This window comes from Macaca fascicularis, chromosome 6 (genome assembly GCF_037993035.2).
Source record: "Macaca fascicularis isolate 582-1 chromosome 6, T2T-MFA8v1.1".
Classification (NCBI taxonomy): Eukaryota; Metazoa; Chordata; class Mammalia; order Primates; family Cercopithecidae; genus Macaca; species Macaca fascicularis.
In genome coordinates this window covers 84,120,524-84,136,784 of record NC_088380.1, presented here as the reverse complement: position 1 = coordinate 84,136,784, position 16,261 = coordinate 84,120,524, and the positions used below count along the sequence as shown (strand labels likewise).

Genomic DNA, 16,261 nt, shown 5'->3' with positions numbered 1-16,261 from the left:
TCTTTCTCCTTTCTTATGTTCAGGACAGTATTCCAGGATCCTGTCTGTCCACCAGACACTGTGACTGCTAGTTGAAATTGTCGATTTAGGGGAAGGTGGAACTGATACTTAACCACATGGTTGCCTGAAAGCTAGAATCTTATTTGTAACACCTGGTACCATGATGTGAAATTTATTCAAGACAAAGAGTTTATTTCTTGTTCCAAGACCTTCCCCCGGGTCATTTCCACCCATGCAATAAAATGGTGTTTTACACAATTGGAGGCTGCACTGAGTCTGATTATGGGAAAAAGCATTCTTCGAGTCACCTAATTACTTTCCCTTGATTAGGAGAGAACATTGCCCAATGGCAGAATCATGGATTGACATGCTTTACCTTCTAAGAGGTCCTTTGTCCTTGAATGTCACTTAAATACATTTCCTCTTTTTTTTCTCCCCTCCCCCCCTTCTAGCTTTTGGTTCTTTAAACTTCTGCTGTTGGGGGCCATGTGCTCAGGAGCTTTCTTCATTCCAGATCAGGACACCTTTCTAAACGGTACTAATGGGGTATTTTGGGTACCTGTTTGTTTTGTTTTTACCCATTTTGTCAGATTGCTCAGAAGTGCAGTCCAAAGTACCTTTGATAGTTTGAATTAATGTTTTTCTTTTGGCTTCAAAAGAAATTCCTGGCTTACCTGCGCATACTTTTTCCACCATTGCCTGTCTACCTCCCCTCTTCTCACTACCGCATGCCACTTCCAGGCAGGGTGTAAGAGGACTTCGGTACTCTGCTGGCCTGGGAGACCTTGTTCTTTCCAAGCACTGCACAGAAAACCCAGAAACAGGGAGCACAGGGCTGTCAACAGTTAAATGTCTGCTGCAGTGATAGTGGGACAGGAAAAGCATCTTTCAGTCTGTTTTTAAACTTACCTTATGTCAAGCTCCGTAGCATTGAATTATATTCTTTATTGTTAGAACCTGCCTTAATTCATTAATATGAAGCCTTTAATCATAGCTGAAACAGGGGGCTCTTTTTTATATGAGCTGAGGGAAAAACCTGAATTTCAGTGGTTCAGAGCATTTTGTTCAACCCAAATGGATTCACTTTCCTAAGTAAGGTATTAATATTTAGGCCGGGTGTGGCAGCTCACACCCAGCACTGTGGGAGGCTGAGGCGGGTGGATCACTTGAGGCCAGGATTTCGAGACCAGCCTGGCCACCATGGTGAAACCTCATCTGTACTAAGAAATATAAAAATAAGCCAGGCATGGTGGTGTGTGCCTGTAATCCCGGCTACTCTGGAGGCTGAGACATGAGAATTGCTTGAACCTGGGAGGCAGAGGTTGCAGTGAGCCGAGATTACACTGCTGTACTCCAGCCTGGGCGACAGAGTGAGACTTTGTCTCAAACACAAAACTAAACTAAACATTTAGATTGTGTCAGTTTATAAGGAATAGCCATAATCCTTCATAAGTTATGTATCAGGGCCTGGCTAGTTGTTTTTCATATACTCCCTAAGTCTTGCTTTTACCTAAAATACTGTTAAAAGTTTTAAAATTCTCTACAGAGATCCTTTTATGTATTAGAATGTGTATTTGGAGAGAGAAGAGACCTAGAAACCCTCTGGTCTAGCTCAGTCTTTTTTTTTTTTTTTTTTTTTTTGAGATGGAGTCTTGCTCTGTTGCCCAGGTTAGAGTGCAGTGGCGCAATCTCGCCTCACTGCAGCCTCTGCCTCCCGGGTGCAAGCAGTTCTTCTGCCTCAGCCTCCCGAGTAGCTGGGACTACAGGCACGTACCACCACTCCTGGCTGATTTTTGTATTTTTAGTAGAGACAGGGTATCACCATATTGGCCAGTCTGGTCTCGAACTCCTGACCTTGTGATCTGCTGCTGCGCCCAGCAAAGCAAAGTCTTTTTTTTTTTTTTTTTTTAAGACCAAGTCTCGCTCTGTCACCCAGGCTGAGTGCAGTGGTGCAATCTCAGCTCACTGCCACTTCCACCTCGCAGGTTCAAGCGATTCTCCTGCCTCAGCCTCCTGAGTAGATGGGATTATAGGCACCAGCCACTATGCCTGGCTAATTTTTTTTTTTTTTAGTTGAGTCGGGGTTTCACCATGTAGGCCAGGCTGGTTTCCAACTCCTGACCTCAAGTGATCCGCCTGCCTCAGCCTCCCGAAGTGCTAGGATTGCAGGCATGAGCCACCGTGCCCAGCCCCAGCTCAGTGATTTTTATAGACAAACTGGAACCCACGTGATGTGACTTATTCAAGGTTAAAAGATGGCCCTGCCATATTTGTGGCAGAGCCAGAAGTCGAGCTGAGTCCTTGTCCGTCCCCTGTCTGAACCTTGTTTCCTTACTGGTCGTTGTTGACTTTTTACCCAGTAAAATTTGAACCTTTGATTTTTCTGGCAGTCTGTGTTAGCTTTTAAGTTGTGGGTCATTGTGGATTTTATGAATGAGGGCATGTGTTAGGGTACCTGGCAGATGTCGTGTGGAGGATGAGCTTGGATATTTCAGGGTCAGACTGCCTGTGTTCAGATCCCAGCTATACCATTTATTGACAGAGATGTTGTCAACCTACATAGATTCTCAATTTTTCTCTTCCGTAAAGTGAGTGAAACTTGTAATACATACCTTATATGGTCATGTGGGAATTGAATGTGTTAGGTACACTTACCTAGTAAAAATTAGCTGCGGTTATTCTCTTTTGAGCGAAATACAACGAAAGGTTGCCTCATTGTGTTCTTCATGGTCTTTTGCAGCCTGGCGCTATGTGGGAGCCGTCGGAGGCTTCCTCTTCATAGGCATCCAGCTCCTCCTGCTCGTGGAGTTTGCACATAAGTGGAACAAGAACTGGTGTGTGCCTTTATGGAAAGCTTCCCATTGACTCACAGAAACTGCCCAGTTTTGATAAAGGCTGTACTCAATTGCATTGCTAGGGATTTGCAGTTTTGTTTCTCTTTATACCTGCTTTTTTGTACCTCTTCATTTACTCCTCTCCTTCGTTTACTTCTCACGTTTTGACCCCCTGCCCCTACTCCCTTGTTTGGCCTCTAAGTCAGCCAGTGGTGTGAAGTAGCCACACTCAATCCCCTGCTCGTACCTGTCAGTCTCTGGTTTTGAGGGTGGCTAAAAAATTGGGTAGGCTTCATCTTAGCCTCCCATCCTCATGAAATTAAAAGTAAAATTAAAAAGTGAACACAAAAGTCAAACTTTGGAGGTGGAGATTCATCTTCTGCAGACTATGAGATAGAATAGTTCCCTCCTTTAAAAAAATGTTTGGGTCAGGCATGGTGGCTCATGCCTGTAATTCCAGCACTTTGGGAGGCCAAGGTGGGAGGATTACTTGAGCCCAGGAGTTTGAGACCAGCCTGGGCAACATACTAAGACCATGTCTGTATAAAAAATTAGCCGGACATGGTACAACATGCCTGTAGTCCCTGCTACATGGGAGGAGGAGGTGGGAGGTTCACTTGAGCCTGGTAGGTCAAGGCTTTGGTGAGCTGAGTTCACACCACTGCAGTCCACCCTGAGTAACAGAGCAAGACCCTGTCTCAACAAAAAAGATTTTTAAAATTTCTTTTCAACTTCCCAAGAGGGGAAAAAGGACTCCTTCATTAGGAAGATATGTTGTGCTACCTTAGAAAACCATCCTGTCTTTGAAAAAGGTAGACTCCTTCTAAGTGCCTTGGAAGTTGAGTTCATATCCTGGGCCAAGTGGGAGATGCCCAGCTATTAATAGCTACTTTTATTTCTTGCTAAGCCACACTGAGAAAATGACAACCGTTGAGTTCTAAGACCTAATTGACCCTTTTTGTGATTCTGGACAAAGCACTTAGCTGCTTTCTGCCTACCTTTTTTTTTTTTTTGTGGGACGGAGTTTCACTCTTGTTGCCCAGGCTGGAGTGCAATGGTGCGATCTCGGCTCACCGCAACCTCCGTCTCCTGGGTTCAAGCGATTCTCCTGCCTCAGCCTCCGAAGTAGCTGGGATTACAGGCACATGCCACCACACCTGACTAATTTTTGTATTTTTAGTAGAGATGGGGTTTCATCATATTGGTCAGGCTGGTCTCGAACTTCTGACCTCAGGTGATCCACCCGTCTCGGCCTCCCAAAGTGCTGGGATTACAGGCGTGAGCCACTGTGTCCAGCCCTAACTTTCTTTACTTATAAAATATGAATAAAAACAACTGCCTATTGTACCCAGTAAGGCTTTTGTTTTTTGCATATTTTACAGGAATCATTTTATTTTATACTCAAATTTTTGAAATCATAAGTGCCATATGAATGTGAAGTTTACTTTTACCATGGACAAAACAAAATACACTGTCCAAATACTCTCAATACTTTTTATTCTGAATATGTTGTTCAACTTGGTAGTTGTTGTTTTCTTTTGGTTTTAAGGATCAAATCATGAGGTACAGCTGTTGTTGGGATGCATAAGTGAAAAGATAGAGTTAGTCATTTGACTCTTTGTTAAATATTGGATTAAGCATGGCCAAATATGAACAATTTTCAAATGGTTTACACAACACTGAATAGTCATACAAGTAGTCCTACAGATATGTTTTGCTATGTTTTAAAGTTCTAAACTCTATAATTATACAGATGTCTGCATTTGAAGTGGGCTGTTGTATCAGTTATTGTACAGAGTCTGCATTTTGAGTTATCCATGAGATCCAGTAATTTATGTTGTGGTCTCCACTAGATCTTGTTTTGAGGCAGCACCATTTTCTTTCTTTTTTTTTTTTTTTTTTTTTTTGAGACGGAGTCTCACTCTCTCGCCTAGGCTGGAGTGCAGTGGCACGATCTTGGCTCACTGCAACCTCTGCCTCCCGGGTTCAAGTGATTCTTCTGCCTCAGCCTCCTGAGTAGCTGGGATTACAGGCACATGCCACCACACCCGGCTAATTTTTGTATTTTTAGTAGAGACGGGGTTTCATCATGTTGGCCAGGATGGTCTCGATCTCCTGACCTCGTGATGCACCCGCCTTGACTTCCCGAAGTGCTGGGATTACAGACGTGAGCCACCGCGCTCAGCCTGAAGTTTTCTTAAAGATAAGCCAAATGGGTGACTATAATTGTATGGGACCCTATTTTCTCAGTAGTCCAGAAGAAATAATAAGTTGGAAGTGAATTTTAATTGATTAAAAATCACTCTTTCCTTGATTATTCTGAATGTGCTTTCTTTCTTTTTTTGAGATAGAGTTTTGCTCTTTTTGCTTAGGCTGGAGTACAGTGGTGTGATCTCGGCTTACCACAACCTCCGCCTCCCAGGTTCAATGGATTCTCCTGCCTCAGCCTCCCAAGTAGCTGGGATTGCAGGTGTGTACCACCACACCCAGCTAATTTTGTATTTTTAGTATAGACGGGGTTTCACCATGTGGGCCAGGCTTGTCTTGAACTCCTGACCTCCAGTAATCCATCCACCTTGACCTCCCAAAGTGCTGTGATTATAGGCGTGAGCCACCACACCTGACCTGAATGTGCTTTCAATTTGATTTTTGTATTAGAAAATAAATTCATCATCCTAAAATTTTCACAAGTATACTTCAAATAAGGAACTTCATGGTAAAATATTAACAGTTTTGATCCTTGGTGTCTGATCTGCCCATTAAATAGTATGTTCTCTTGAGAACACTTGTGCTTCTTCAGTCTGACTTTAATGTTTTGATTGATTCTGAATCCATTTGCTGGGACTAATTATTGATGCCATGTTTTTAGCAGGCATTTTGGAAAAGTTTTTTTGCTTTAAAAACTTTCAGAAACTCAGTTAGAATGACTTAAAAGCTCTGCAACAAATAGTGTTACTATTATCCAAGCTTTGAGGCATATATGCCAACAAAAATCCCTATTGTCAACATGTTTATAGTTTAACAGACTCTTGCGTATAAGAATCTAGAAAATATGCTCATTGCTCTTAATAGAATAACTAAAGTACCTTTTCTTCCCTTTTTCATTTATCTCTTTGTAAACGTCTTGAGAAGTAGATGATCCTGAAAACAGTAGAGTAGAAAGGTCTTGGGCCTGGCAACCAGGAGATGCAGATTTCAGTACCCCTTTCTTTTCTTCTTTTTCTTTTTCTTATCATTATTATTATTATTATTTTTTTTTTGAGATGGGATCTCACTTTGTCATCCAGGCAGGAGTGCAGTTGTGTGACCATGGCTCACTGGAGCTTCAATTTCCCAGGCTTAAGTGATTCTCCCACCTCAGCCCCCTGAGAAGCTGGGACTAGAGGCATGTGGCACCACACTTGGCTAATTTCTTTTTTTTTTTTTGGTAGAGATGGGGTTTCGCCACGTTGCCCAGGCTGATCTTGAATTCCTGGGTTAAAGAGATCCTTTTGCCTTGGCCTCCCAAAGTACTGGGATGACATTGTGTTCGGCTTCAGTGCCCCTTTTAATGCTTGCTCTTTCACTCTTTCACAGTTGGCCTCTCTGACCTCAGTTTTCACACTTAAATAATGTGTTTGGACTAACTGGTGTGTTCTTTTTTTTCCTTTCTAGCTCAAATTTTGTGGTTTACAGTGTCAATTCTCTATTAGAATTGAAACAAAAGGCTTTAGGTGTCAAGTGTAAAGACTTTTTTTTGTATTTTTAGTGGAATGGGAGAGCACCAGAGGGCCTTAAGAAGGGAGGAATATAATCTGTTTTAAGTCAAGAAAGGTGAAAAGATGTCAGAGGTGCAAGTAAGGAGGTCAGGGGGAGACAATCCAGGTGAGGGAGGAGTAGTCTGGAACTCTGTGGTACCAAGAAGCTGGATCCTCATATGTTCCAAAGCCAGCTCTGAGTGGAGGTGGGTGGGGGAGGGGAGAGCAGCAAGAAGCTTCCAAAGTGACCGCAGTTCTTCTGTGCTGTTCTCCCTTCCCTTCCCCTTCCCCTTCCCCTTCCCCTTCCCTTCCCTTCCCTTCCCTCTTTCCTTTTCCTTTTCCTTTTCCTTTTCCTCTTTCTTTCCTCTTTCCTTTCTTTCCTTTCTTTCCTTTCCTCTTTCTTTCTCTCTTCCCCCAATAATGGGAAGATGGAATTGCTGTTTTCTGAGGTTGGGATGATTGCACAATGGCAGGTTTGGGGGAGGGAGGAATGGGGGTGTCAATATCAGGAAGTTACCTTAGCCTGAATGTGCTAACTTTGAGATGCCAATTAGACCTTCGAGTGGGTCTCCAATTGTTAAATGAACAGTTGGTTAATATAAGTGACGTTCAGGGGAAAGGTTGGGGTTGAAGATTTAACTTTGGGATGGACTGTAAATATTAATTAACTGTAAGAAAGTCCTTCATATTCTAATAACATAACCAAAAAGAATAGTGAATAGAAGTGTTGGTCATCTCCCACCCACAAACCAGTCAGCAGTGTTTACCTTTTTCTGTATAATTCATGCTGTCTCCCCATCATCCATTATTATTTGCTCTTAGATTGTTTTTTCCTTTTTAAAATCCCATTTTCTCTCATTTCCTTTGTACGCCTTTTATGTTAGAATAATTCCAAGGCCATTGGAGTGTCTGGCACAGTTTCAGGAATATGACGGTCGTTCTCATTTTGGCCTTTCCTCCCTATTTTCTTTGTTTCTGGCTGCAGGAATTTTTTCATCATTAAAACATTTTAACTGGGTTGCTTGAACACTTTCCAGTTTTGTGAGGGCATAAAGTAAGTTGCTTTTTCTGTGAGGTTTGGGAGAATGTGGTTACAAAGAGCAATTTAATCATAAGGCAGATGACAATGATTCATTCAATTCATTCTCCCTGTTGTTCTGTCTAGTTCATTTAGCATTTATAGATACTTTTCTTTGTTCTGAACAATTTCCTTTTTTGTGTGAGACAGGGTCTTCCTCTCTTGCCCAGGCTGGAGTGCAGTGGCATGATCTGGGCTCACTGCAACCTCTGCCTCTGGTGTCCAAGCGATTCAGCCACCCAAGTAGCTGGGATTACAGGCATGCACCACCATGCCCGGGTAATTTTTGTATTTTTGGTAGAGATGGGGTTTTGCCATGTTGGTCAGGCTGGTCTCGAATTCCTGACCTTGTAATCTGTCCGCCTTGGCCTCCCAAAGTGCTGGGATTACAGGTGTGAGCCACTGTGCCCTAATTTATTTTTTAATTGATGTATTGTAATTGTACATATTTATCAGGTACATTTTGACATGTTGATACATATATGTCATACAGTAATCAAATCAAGGTAGTTGGCTATTCATTACCTCATGGATTTATCATCTTTTTCTTTCTTTCCTTTCTTTTTTTTTTTCTTTTTTTTAAAGAGACAGAGTCTCACTCTGTCACCCAGGCTGGAGTGCAGTGGCACAGTCGTAACTCACTGCAGCCTTGAACTCCTAGGCTCAAGAGATCCTCCTGCCTCTGCCTCCCAAGAAGCTAGCTAATTAGCATGTCCAGCTAATATCTTTGTTTTTTGTTTTGGTTTGGTTTTTGGTTTTTGTAGATGGGGTCTTGCTCTGTTGGCCAGGCTGTATCATTTCTTTGTGTTGAGAATCTTCAAAAGCCTCTCCTCTAGCTGTTTTGTAATATACAATACCTTACTGCTAGCCATCATCACCCTACCATACAGTTGATCACCAGAATTTATTCCTATCTATTTAACTTTTTTTAATGTCAAATTTTCTTTTAGTATTCCCTGATACTATTTTAGATAAAGAAGCAGCACAGTTACAGGCCCTTCTCTTCAGTTCAAGGAATAAAGAGCTAAGGTCAGCCAATATGGTTCTTAGTAAAGGTAATTCTCTTTTCTCCCTAAGAAGATGGCATCCACAAGAGCTGTGGCAAAACTTTGTTTCTGTTTTTAAAAGTTTATTTATTATTATTATTAAATATTTAGGGCCAGGCACAGTGGCTCATGCCTGTAATCCTAGCACTTTGGGAGGCAGAGGCAGGTGGATCACAAGGTCAGGAGTTCAAGACCAGCCTGGCCAAGATGGTGAAACCCCGTCTTTAATAAAAAGACAAAAACTAGCCAGGCATGGTGGTGGGTGCCTGCAATTCCAGCTACAAGGGAGGCTGAGGCAGAGAATTGCTTGAACCTGGGAGGTGGAGGTTGCAATGAGCCAAGATCACACCACTGCACTCCAGCCTGGGCAACAGAGCGAGACTCCATCTCAAAAAAAAAAAAAAAAATTTAGACAGGGTCTCACTCTTGCCCAAACTGGAGTGCAGTCATGGCTCATAGCCGCCGTCATCCACCCGAGTTCAGGTGATCCTTCTACCTCAGCCTCCCAAGCAGCTGGGACTACAAGTTTGCACCACCACACGCTGCTAATATTTCTAATTTTTGTAGAGACAAAGTTTTGCCATGTTGCCCAGGCTGGTCTTGAACTCCTAGCTTCAAGTGATCCGCCTGCCTTGGCCTCTCAAAGTGCTGGGATTACAGGTGTGAGCCACCTCTCCTGGCAGCACTTTGGAGTAGAGACTATGGCACTTTGGGGCTCTATGTTTATGGAGAAAACTTGGAGAAGCCCAGTGAAGAGCAACTTTTTCTTCCTGCCAAAAACTGACCCAGGGTGGTTCACAGTTAGAATGGAGAAGCTAGAATAAAGTCTGTAGGTGGCTAAAGGAAATGAAGAGTCTCAGGACTGCTCAAACTCATTACACCAAACAGAGTTAAACCTGGAGACAGAGTCACGTGACACTGCTGTCTCTCTCCCACCTGCCCATAGATAGCTGTGACTTCCCAACCTTGTGTCAAAGGACTACACATTAGGTAGACCTCTACAGAAGGCAAAAGGCCCCGTGCATCCCGGATTACTGCCCTCAAATTGCTCATAAGTAAATTATCTGCTGATCCCTAAACCTTTCAAGATGTGTATCTTCCCATAAAAAAGGGCATATCAGCTGTAACTTTTGGTCTGCGACCTAAGTCTAGCTCCTTGTCTATGGAATTGCAGTCTGTTACATTTCACACTGACAATGCCCATACAAGCTTATCTTCCCAGGTGCAGAACAAAGCCAGGAGAGCAGTCATTTCTCTGCCTACCCTGAGACTATATAATGAACTCTTCCTTTACTCCCTTTTGAAATGTTTATCATATCTCTTGTATAGCGGAGTTTACTGGGCACTAGTTAAAATCTCGGGAGAATGTCGCGTTTGCCTCACCACCTGTCCCCTTTAAAACTGCATGCCTTCTCCCCTTTAAAGAAATGGGTAAATCTGAGCCTTCTGCAACCTCTTTGGGAGCACCGACCACAGAAGATTCTGTGACTTGTGTGTTTTTGGGTGCACCCTCAAACCTCTGGCTCAGTAAACCTCGGTTGGTTGAGACTGTTGCCTCAGTCTCTCATTTGGGTTGACATTATTCATTTTAATGAATGAATACATTTGCTGCAGAAAGTGGAATTCTCTCAGTGTTGAGAGAAAATTCTAAGCTTTAGTCAAGAAGTTTCCATATTTACCAGAACCTTCTAGCTTTGATAGAGCATAATCACTGCTAAAATCATGTGTTTTCTGGGCAGCTGGGTACCAGTGCCTGTGGCCTGTAGTATTAGTTACTGCCTGAGGGATGGTGAATGTTATCAGAGAATGGTGGGCTTCATTGACTTGTCTTCTCTCCTCTCCCTCTTACCCACTTCCCGGAGAAACAGGACAGCAGGCACAGCCAGTAACAAGCTGTGGTACGCCTCCCTGGCCCTGGTGACACTCATCATGTATTCCATTGCCACTGGAGGCTTGGTTTTGATGGCAGTGTTTTACACACAGAAAGACGGCTGCATGGAAAACAAAATTCTGCTGGGAGTAAATGGAGGCCTATGCGTGCTTATTTCATTGGTAGCCATCTCGCCCTGTGTCCAAAATCGTAAGCATGGTTTTTCCATTCTTCCTTATTTATATTTTCCTAAGTGTCTTTGAGCAAACTCAATGGTTTTTTTTTTTTTTTTGAACTAGTGTATTCCTTAACTTACTGTGGATGTGTCAGTAGTGGGCAAGGTGGGGCTCCAGTCTCTTCATATCTCACGCTCGAGCTGTGATAGCCAAGCATTTCTCATGTCAAGAAAGACCTGAACTTAACGAAGTCAATGAATAGGAAGATACTGCCTTTGCTAAATAATGTACCACAAGGAGCCTTTAAATGGGAAATGCCTTCCAAGTATATCAAGTCAGTTGTTTATGAGCTTGCCTACAATCTCTGTGTAAAAGTTGAATGAAAGGGCCGCAGAAAGGGTTGGTTCTCGGGTCATCTTTCACTCAAGGCTGTGGGCAGTGTGGTCTGGGAGTCAGGAAGCAGGACATCCCATCCCAGCTCAGCCAGCAGCTGGCCCATGTGCTAACCTTCCTTAGACCCAGGTTCTTCCTCAGTGAAGTCAGTGGAAACATGTGAGCCTGACCTTGCTCATGGTCATTTCAAAGCCGGAAGGAAGAGACAGTGGGATTTGAAAGTGCTTTAGGAAGTATACATGTGAATTGTCATTTAGAAACTACTCTTGGTTTCTTAAGCCAGGATATAGTGTCTTTGGGCTTACAGTGAGATGTCCCTGGTCTGATGTTTTTTTGTGGGTGTCGGACCCTATAGGTGATGAAAATGCGCATGACATTCAGGTTCTAGGTAGGAAAATATAGGCGATAAATTTACAGCCCCCTTGAATCCTTTCTAAAATAGTGGTTTAGAAAGGCAACTAGTGGTCGGGTGCGGTGTTTCATGCCTGTAATCCCCACTTTGGGAGGCCAAGGCAGGCGGCAGATCATCTGAGGTCAGGAGTTCAAGACCAGCCTGGCCAACATGGGGAAACCCCGTCTCTACTAAAAATACCCAAAATAATTAACCAGCTGTGGTGGCGCACGCCTGTAGTCCCTGCTACCTGGTTAGGCCGAGGCAGGAGAATTGCTTGAACCCGGGAGGCAGAGGTTGCAGTCAGCCAAGATCCCCCGCTGCACTCCAGCCTGGGTGACAGAGTGAGACTCTGTGTCAAAAAAGAAGAAGAAGAAGAAAAAAACTAGTCACAAATACTATGTTTTCCTCTACTAAAAATTTTAAGACCATTATTGAAATTGAGAGTATTTGCCTAATCCCTTTAATTGATCAGTTAAGAGTTCCTAGAACAACTTGATATTCTGATTAAAATCTTTGGGTTAAATCTTTATCTTTTGAAATAGGGATAATGTTCTGAAATATTTGGTTTAGTACCATTAGGTGCTAAGGGAAATCTTATTCCCTTGCCAAAGAGCAACATTATAACAGGGTCTGTTTTATGTCTTTATCGGTAATTATAATTTAATAATGATAATTTTGGAAACAAATTTGACCACAAGACTGAATAAAACTGCATCCTTTTATGTCAGTAAGTGGTCGAAAATTTCACGGGAAAAAAAGAGAGATCCCTTATCACATCCTGGTTACTCTGAAAGATCTGAACCTTTAGTTTACTTGAAATATTATAACTTTCAAAAATTAACAGATGGCTTGTGAAGTTTCAGAGAAAAATGAACACTTATACACTGTTGGTGGGAATGTAAATTAGTTCAACCATAGTGGAAAGCAGTGTGGCAGTTCCTCAGACCTAAAAACAGAACTACCATTAGGCCCAGCAATCTCATTACTGGGTATATACCCAAAGGAATATAAATGGTTCTCACATAAAGACACAGGCACACGTATGTTCACTGCAACACTATTCACAATAGCAAAGATATGGAATCAACCTAAATGCCCATCAATGGTATACTGAATAAAGAAAATGTGGTACATATACACTATGGAATCTGTGGAATACTGTGTAGCCATAAAAAGGTAAGAGATCATGTCCTTTTCAGGAACATGGATGGTGCTGGAAGACATTATCCTTAAAATGAACACAGGAACAGAAAACCAAATACCACATGTTCTTGCTTAAAAGTGGGAGCTAAATGATGGGAACATATGGACACATAGAGGGGAACAACACACACTGGGGCCTATCTATCAGAGGGTGGAGGGTGGGAAGAAGGAGAGGATCAGGAAAGATAACTAATGGGTACTAGACTTAATACCTGGGTGACGAAATAATCTGTACAACAAACCCCCATGATAATTTTCCCCTTACAACAAACCTGCATATACACCCCAAAACCTAAAATAAAAGTTAAAAATAAATGAATCAATAAATAACCTTAAAGCCCTTCTCCCAGTGAATGCTGAGCCCCATAGCCTTCCTCTTTAGCCAAGAGCAATTCTTGTATTCTGTTCCCAAAAGCTTTTTGTCCATTGGCAGGTAAGAGCTTTTTGTCCTATCATAGATTGTGGTATGTGATGACCTTGTAGAATCCGGAATACATCCCCTGTGAAATCTGGTTTACCGCTTACTCCCCTCCCCAACTAAGCTATGCGGTTTTATCAACAACGATGGTAATTTTTTTTCTGATCTTGGGATTTAAGAACTAATGTTACAAACCTCAGGGAGACTAGTCAATGTGTTTAAGTATTGCCATAGGCTTGATAAAGTATTGGTAGAGAACTTGGCAGAACCTGACATCTTTAAAATAGCAATGTTCAGCTCAGTGTGTAACTTTCTCCCCCTTAATATCTTTTTAGTTTTATCTGAGAAACACACTACATTTTTTTTTTCTCTTTTCTTTCCTTTAAAGGTGGATGCTCAAGTTTGAGGACTGTCATGGGGACTGTCAGGTTTTTTAGGCATATGCTTTCTTTTTCTTCAAATTAAAACCTGTTGTCTGTCTGTCTCTTGTCATTTTTCAGGACAGCCGCACTCGGGGCTCCTACAATCAGGGGTCATAAGCTGCTATGTCACCTACCTCACCTTCTCAGCTCTGTCCAGCAAACCTGCAGAAGTAGGTAAGCCAGCCTGTTAGGGGGCTTGTGTTTGCGGTGTGAATATTTTCTTTCATGGAGGAGTGAACTATTGTTTAAATATTGGAGAGGCCATGGAGATAGAGAGCAGAAGGATGGCTACCAGAGGCTGGGAAGGGTTGGGGGAGGTTTGGGAGGAGGTTGGGATGATTAATGGGTACACAATAAATAGGAAGAATGAATAAGACCTAGTATTTGATAGCACAACAGGGTGACTATAGTCAAATTTAATTGTACATTTAAAAATAACTAAAAGAGTATAATTGGACTGCTTGTAACACAAAGGATCAATGCATGAGCGGATGGATACCCCATTTTAGATGATGTGATGGTTACATATTTCATGCCTGTATTAAAACATCTCATGTACCACATAAATATGTACACCTACTATGTATCCACAAAAATTAAGTTGAAAAATAAAATTATTAGAAGTGTACTAAATCACAATAGAGAGATGATCTAGACTTTTTCATCTCTCTTTTAAAGTTAAAAAAGTCTTTAACTTGGGCTATGTAAAGGAAAATTCCCTTTTTCAATTCTTCCTGGTGTGTAGGACAGACAGGAGGAAAGGTTTGGCTGTAGAGTTTGCTTTTAGGCCTAAATAACCTCTTAATTTAGTTGTATTTCTTTTGTTTTCTGACTATAGCCGTGGAACAGAGAGAGTGGAAAGAATGTGGGGGAGTGGGGAGTGGGGAGCAGGATCTGAGCACAGATCCCGTGATTTACTGGCTATGTGACCTCAAACCACTCGTCCTAAATGACATTTATTTACAGAGACAGCCGACCATAGTGATTAGAGCATGAGCTTTGAAGTCGGACTGCCCGGTTTATAGACTGATCCTGCTACTTAAGTAACTTGCAGAAACTTAACTTACCCTCCCTATTACTTTTGTGATGTATAAATGTAAATATATACACACATACATACATATATACATACACATAAGCATATATAAATGTATGTTTGGGTATATTTGAGCTTATATAAATCAAATTAAATAAATGTAGTGTCTAAGAAAATTGAAGTTGTTTCCTCTTAAATTTGGAAAGCTGGTGCAATGATAATTTTGAAAGTTTTAGCATATATACATACTATTTATGGGCTTGTCCTTGTTGCTATTTACAGTGGAAAGTAATGTAAGTAGAGGTCTTAAGTAAGTATTGCCTATCCTGGATTTAATTTTTTTTTTTTTTTAATATTCTATCTTGACTCAGTAAGTGTACATAAATTTCGTCTCTTTAAGACTTTCTTTTATGTCTGTTTATGTATTAATTTCTGGCTTTAACTTACTGGGATTTTAATTTACAATATTTTTTAAATGACAGGTATCCCTTTAAAACAGAAAAAAAGGCTGAGCATGGTGGCTCATGCCTGTAATCTAAGCACCTTGGGAGGCTGAGGCAGGAAGATTGCTTGCAGCCAGGAGCTGAGACCAGCCTTGGCAACATATGCATCTCTACCAGAAAAAAAAAAAACAAAAAAAAACAGAAAAAAAGTTATTTTAAATTTCAAGTGCTCTACATTTTTTAAATTAGCTTAAGAATAAAGATTCTTGAAACCACAGCATACACAGGGAAGTTTATAGCATTAAATGCCTACATCAAAAAAGCAGAAAGATCACAAATTAACAACCTAATGTTGTACCTGGAACTAGAAAATCAAGAAGAAACCAAACCCAAAGTTAGCAGAACAAAAGAAATAACAAAGATCAGGGCTGTGTTGAGTTGGCTCATGGTTGTAATCCTAGCACTTCGGGAGGCTGAGGCAGGCAGATTGCAGGAGCCCAGGAGTTTGAGACCAGCCTGGGCAACATGGCGAAACCCTGTCCCTACAAAAAAATACAAAAAAGTATCCAGGCATGGTGGCGCACATCTGTAGTCCCAGCTACTCGGGAGGCTGAGGTGGAAGAATCCCTGGAGCCCCAGAGGTTGAGGCTGCAGTAAACTGTGAGCTCTTATTGCACCACTGCACTCTACCCAGGGCAATAGACAGGGGCTTTGTCTCAAAAAAATGAAATAAGGAACTAAATAAAATACAGACCTCCCCCCACCAAAAAAAAGCCCATGAGAAAAATACAGAGGATCAACAAAACAAAAAAAAGTTGGTTTGTTGAAAAGATAAACAAAATTGATAAGCCCCTACCAAGAAGAGAGAAGACCAAATCAACAAAATTAGAAATGAAAAAGGAAAAATCACAATAATACCACAAAAGTACAAAGATCATTACAGACTATTATGAACATCCATATACTTACAAACTAGAAAACCTAGAGGAAATGGATACATTTCTGGAAAGCAAGAAAGAATAGAAATCCTAAACAGGCCAATGATGAATAGTGACACTGAATCAGTGATTTAAAAAATCTTCCAATAAGAAAAAGCCAGGACCGGATGGAGTCATAGCCAAATCCTACCAAACATATAAGGGAGAACTAATACCAGTCCTCCTGAAATTGTGCCAAAAAATGGAGGAGGAAAGAACTCTCCCTGACTCATT

General features: G+C 41.6%; 1 protein-coding gene across 8 annotated transcripts in view; it reads left to right on the top strand.

Annotated features, from left to right (window-relative positions):
- SERINC5 (serine incorporator 5) overlaps window positions 1-16,261 on the top strand; it is a 121,416-nt gene that overhangs the window by 78,166 nt on the left and 26,989 nt on the right. For 4 of the 8 annotated variants that reach the window (XM_015451395.3, XM_065546409.1, XM_065546410.1 and 1 more), the window contains 4 exons: window positions 453-535; window positions 2,741-2,834; window positions 10,564-10,775; window positions 13,650-13,745. In XM_015451395.3, the coding sequence (XP_015306881.1) occupies window positions 453-535; window positions 2,741-2,834; window positions 10,564-10,775; window positions 13,650-13,745 (485 nt within the window). Of the gene's footprint in view, window positions 1-452; window positions 536-2,740; window positions 2,835-10,563; window positions 10,776-13,649; window positions 13,746-14,537; window positions 14,784-16,261 lie in introns of those variants that run through there. The other 4 variants (XM_073993686.1, XM_073993685.1, XM_073993684.1 and 1 more) reach the window with 2 other exon arrangements.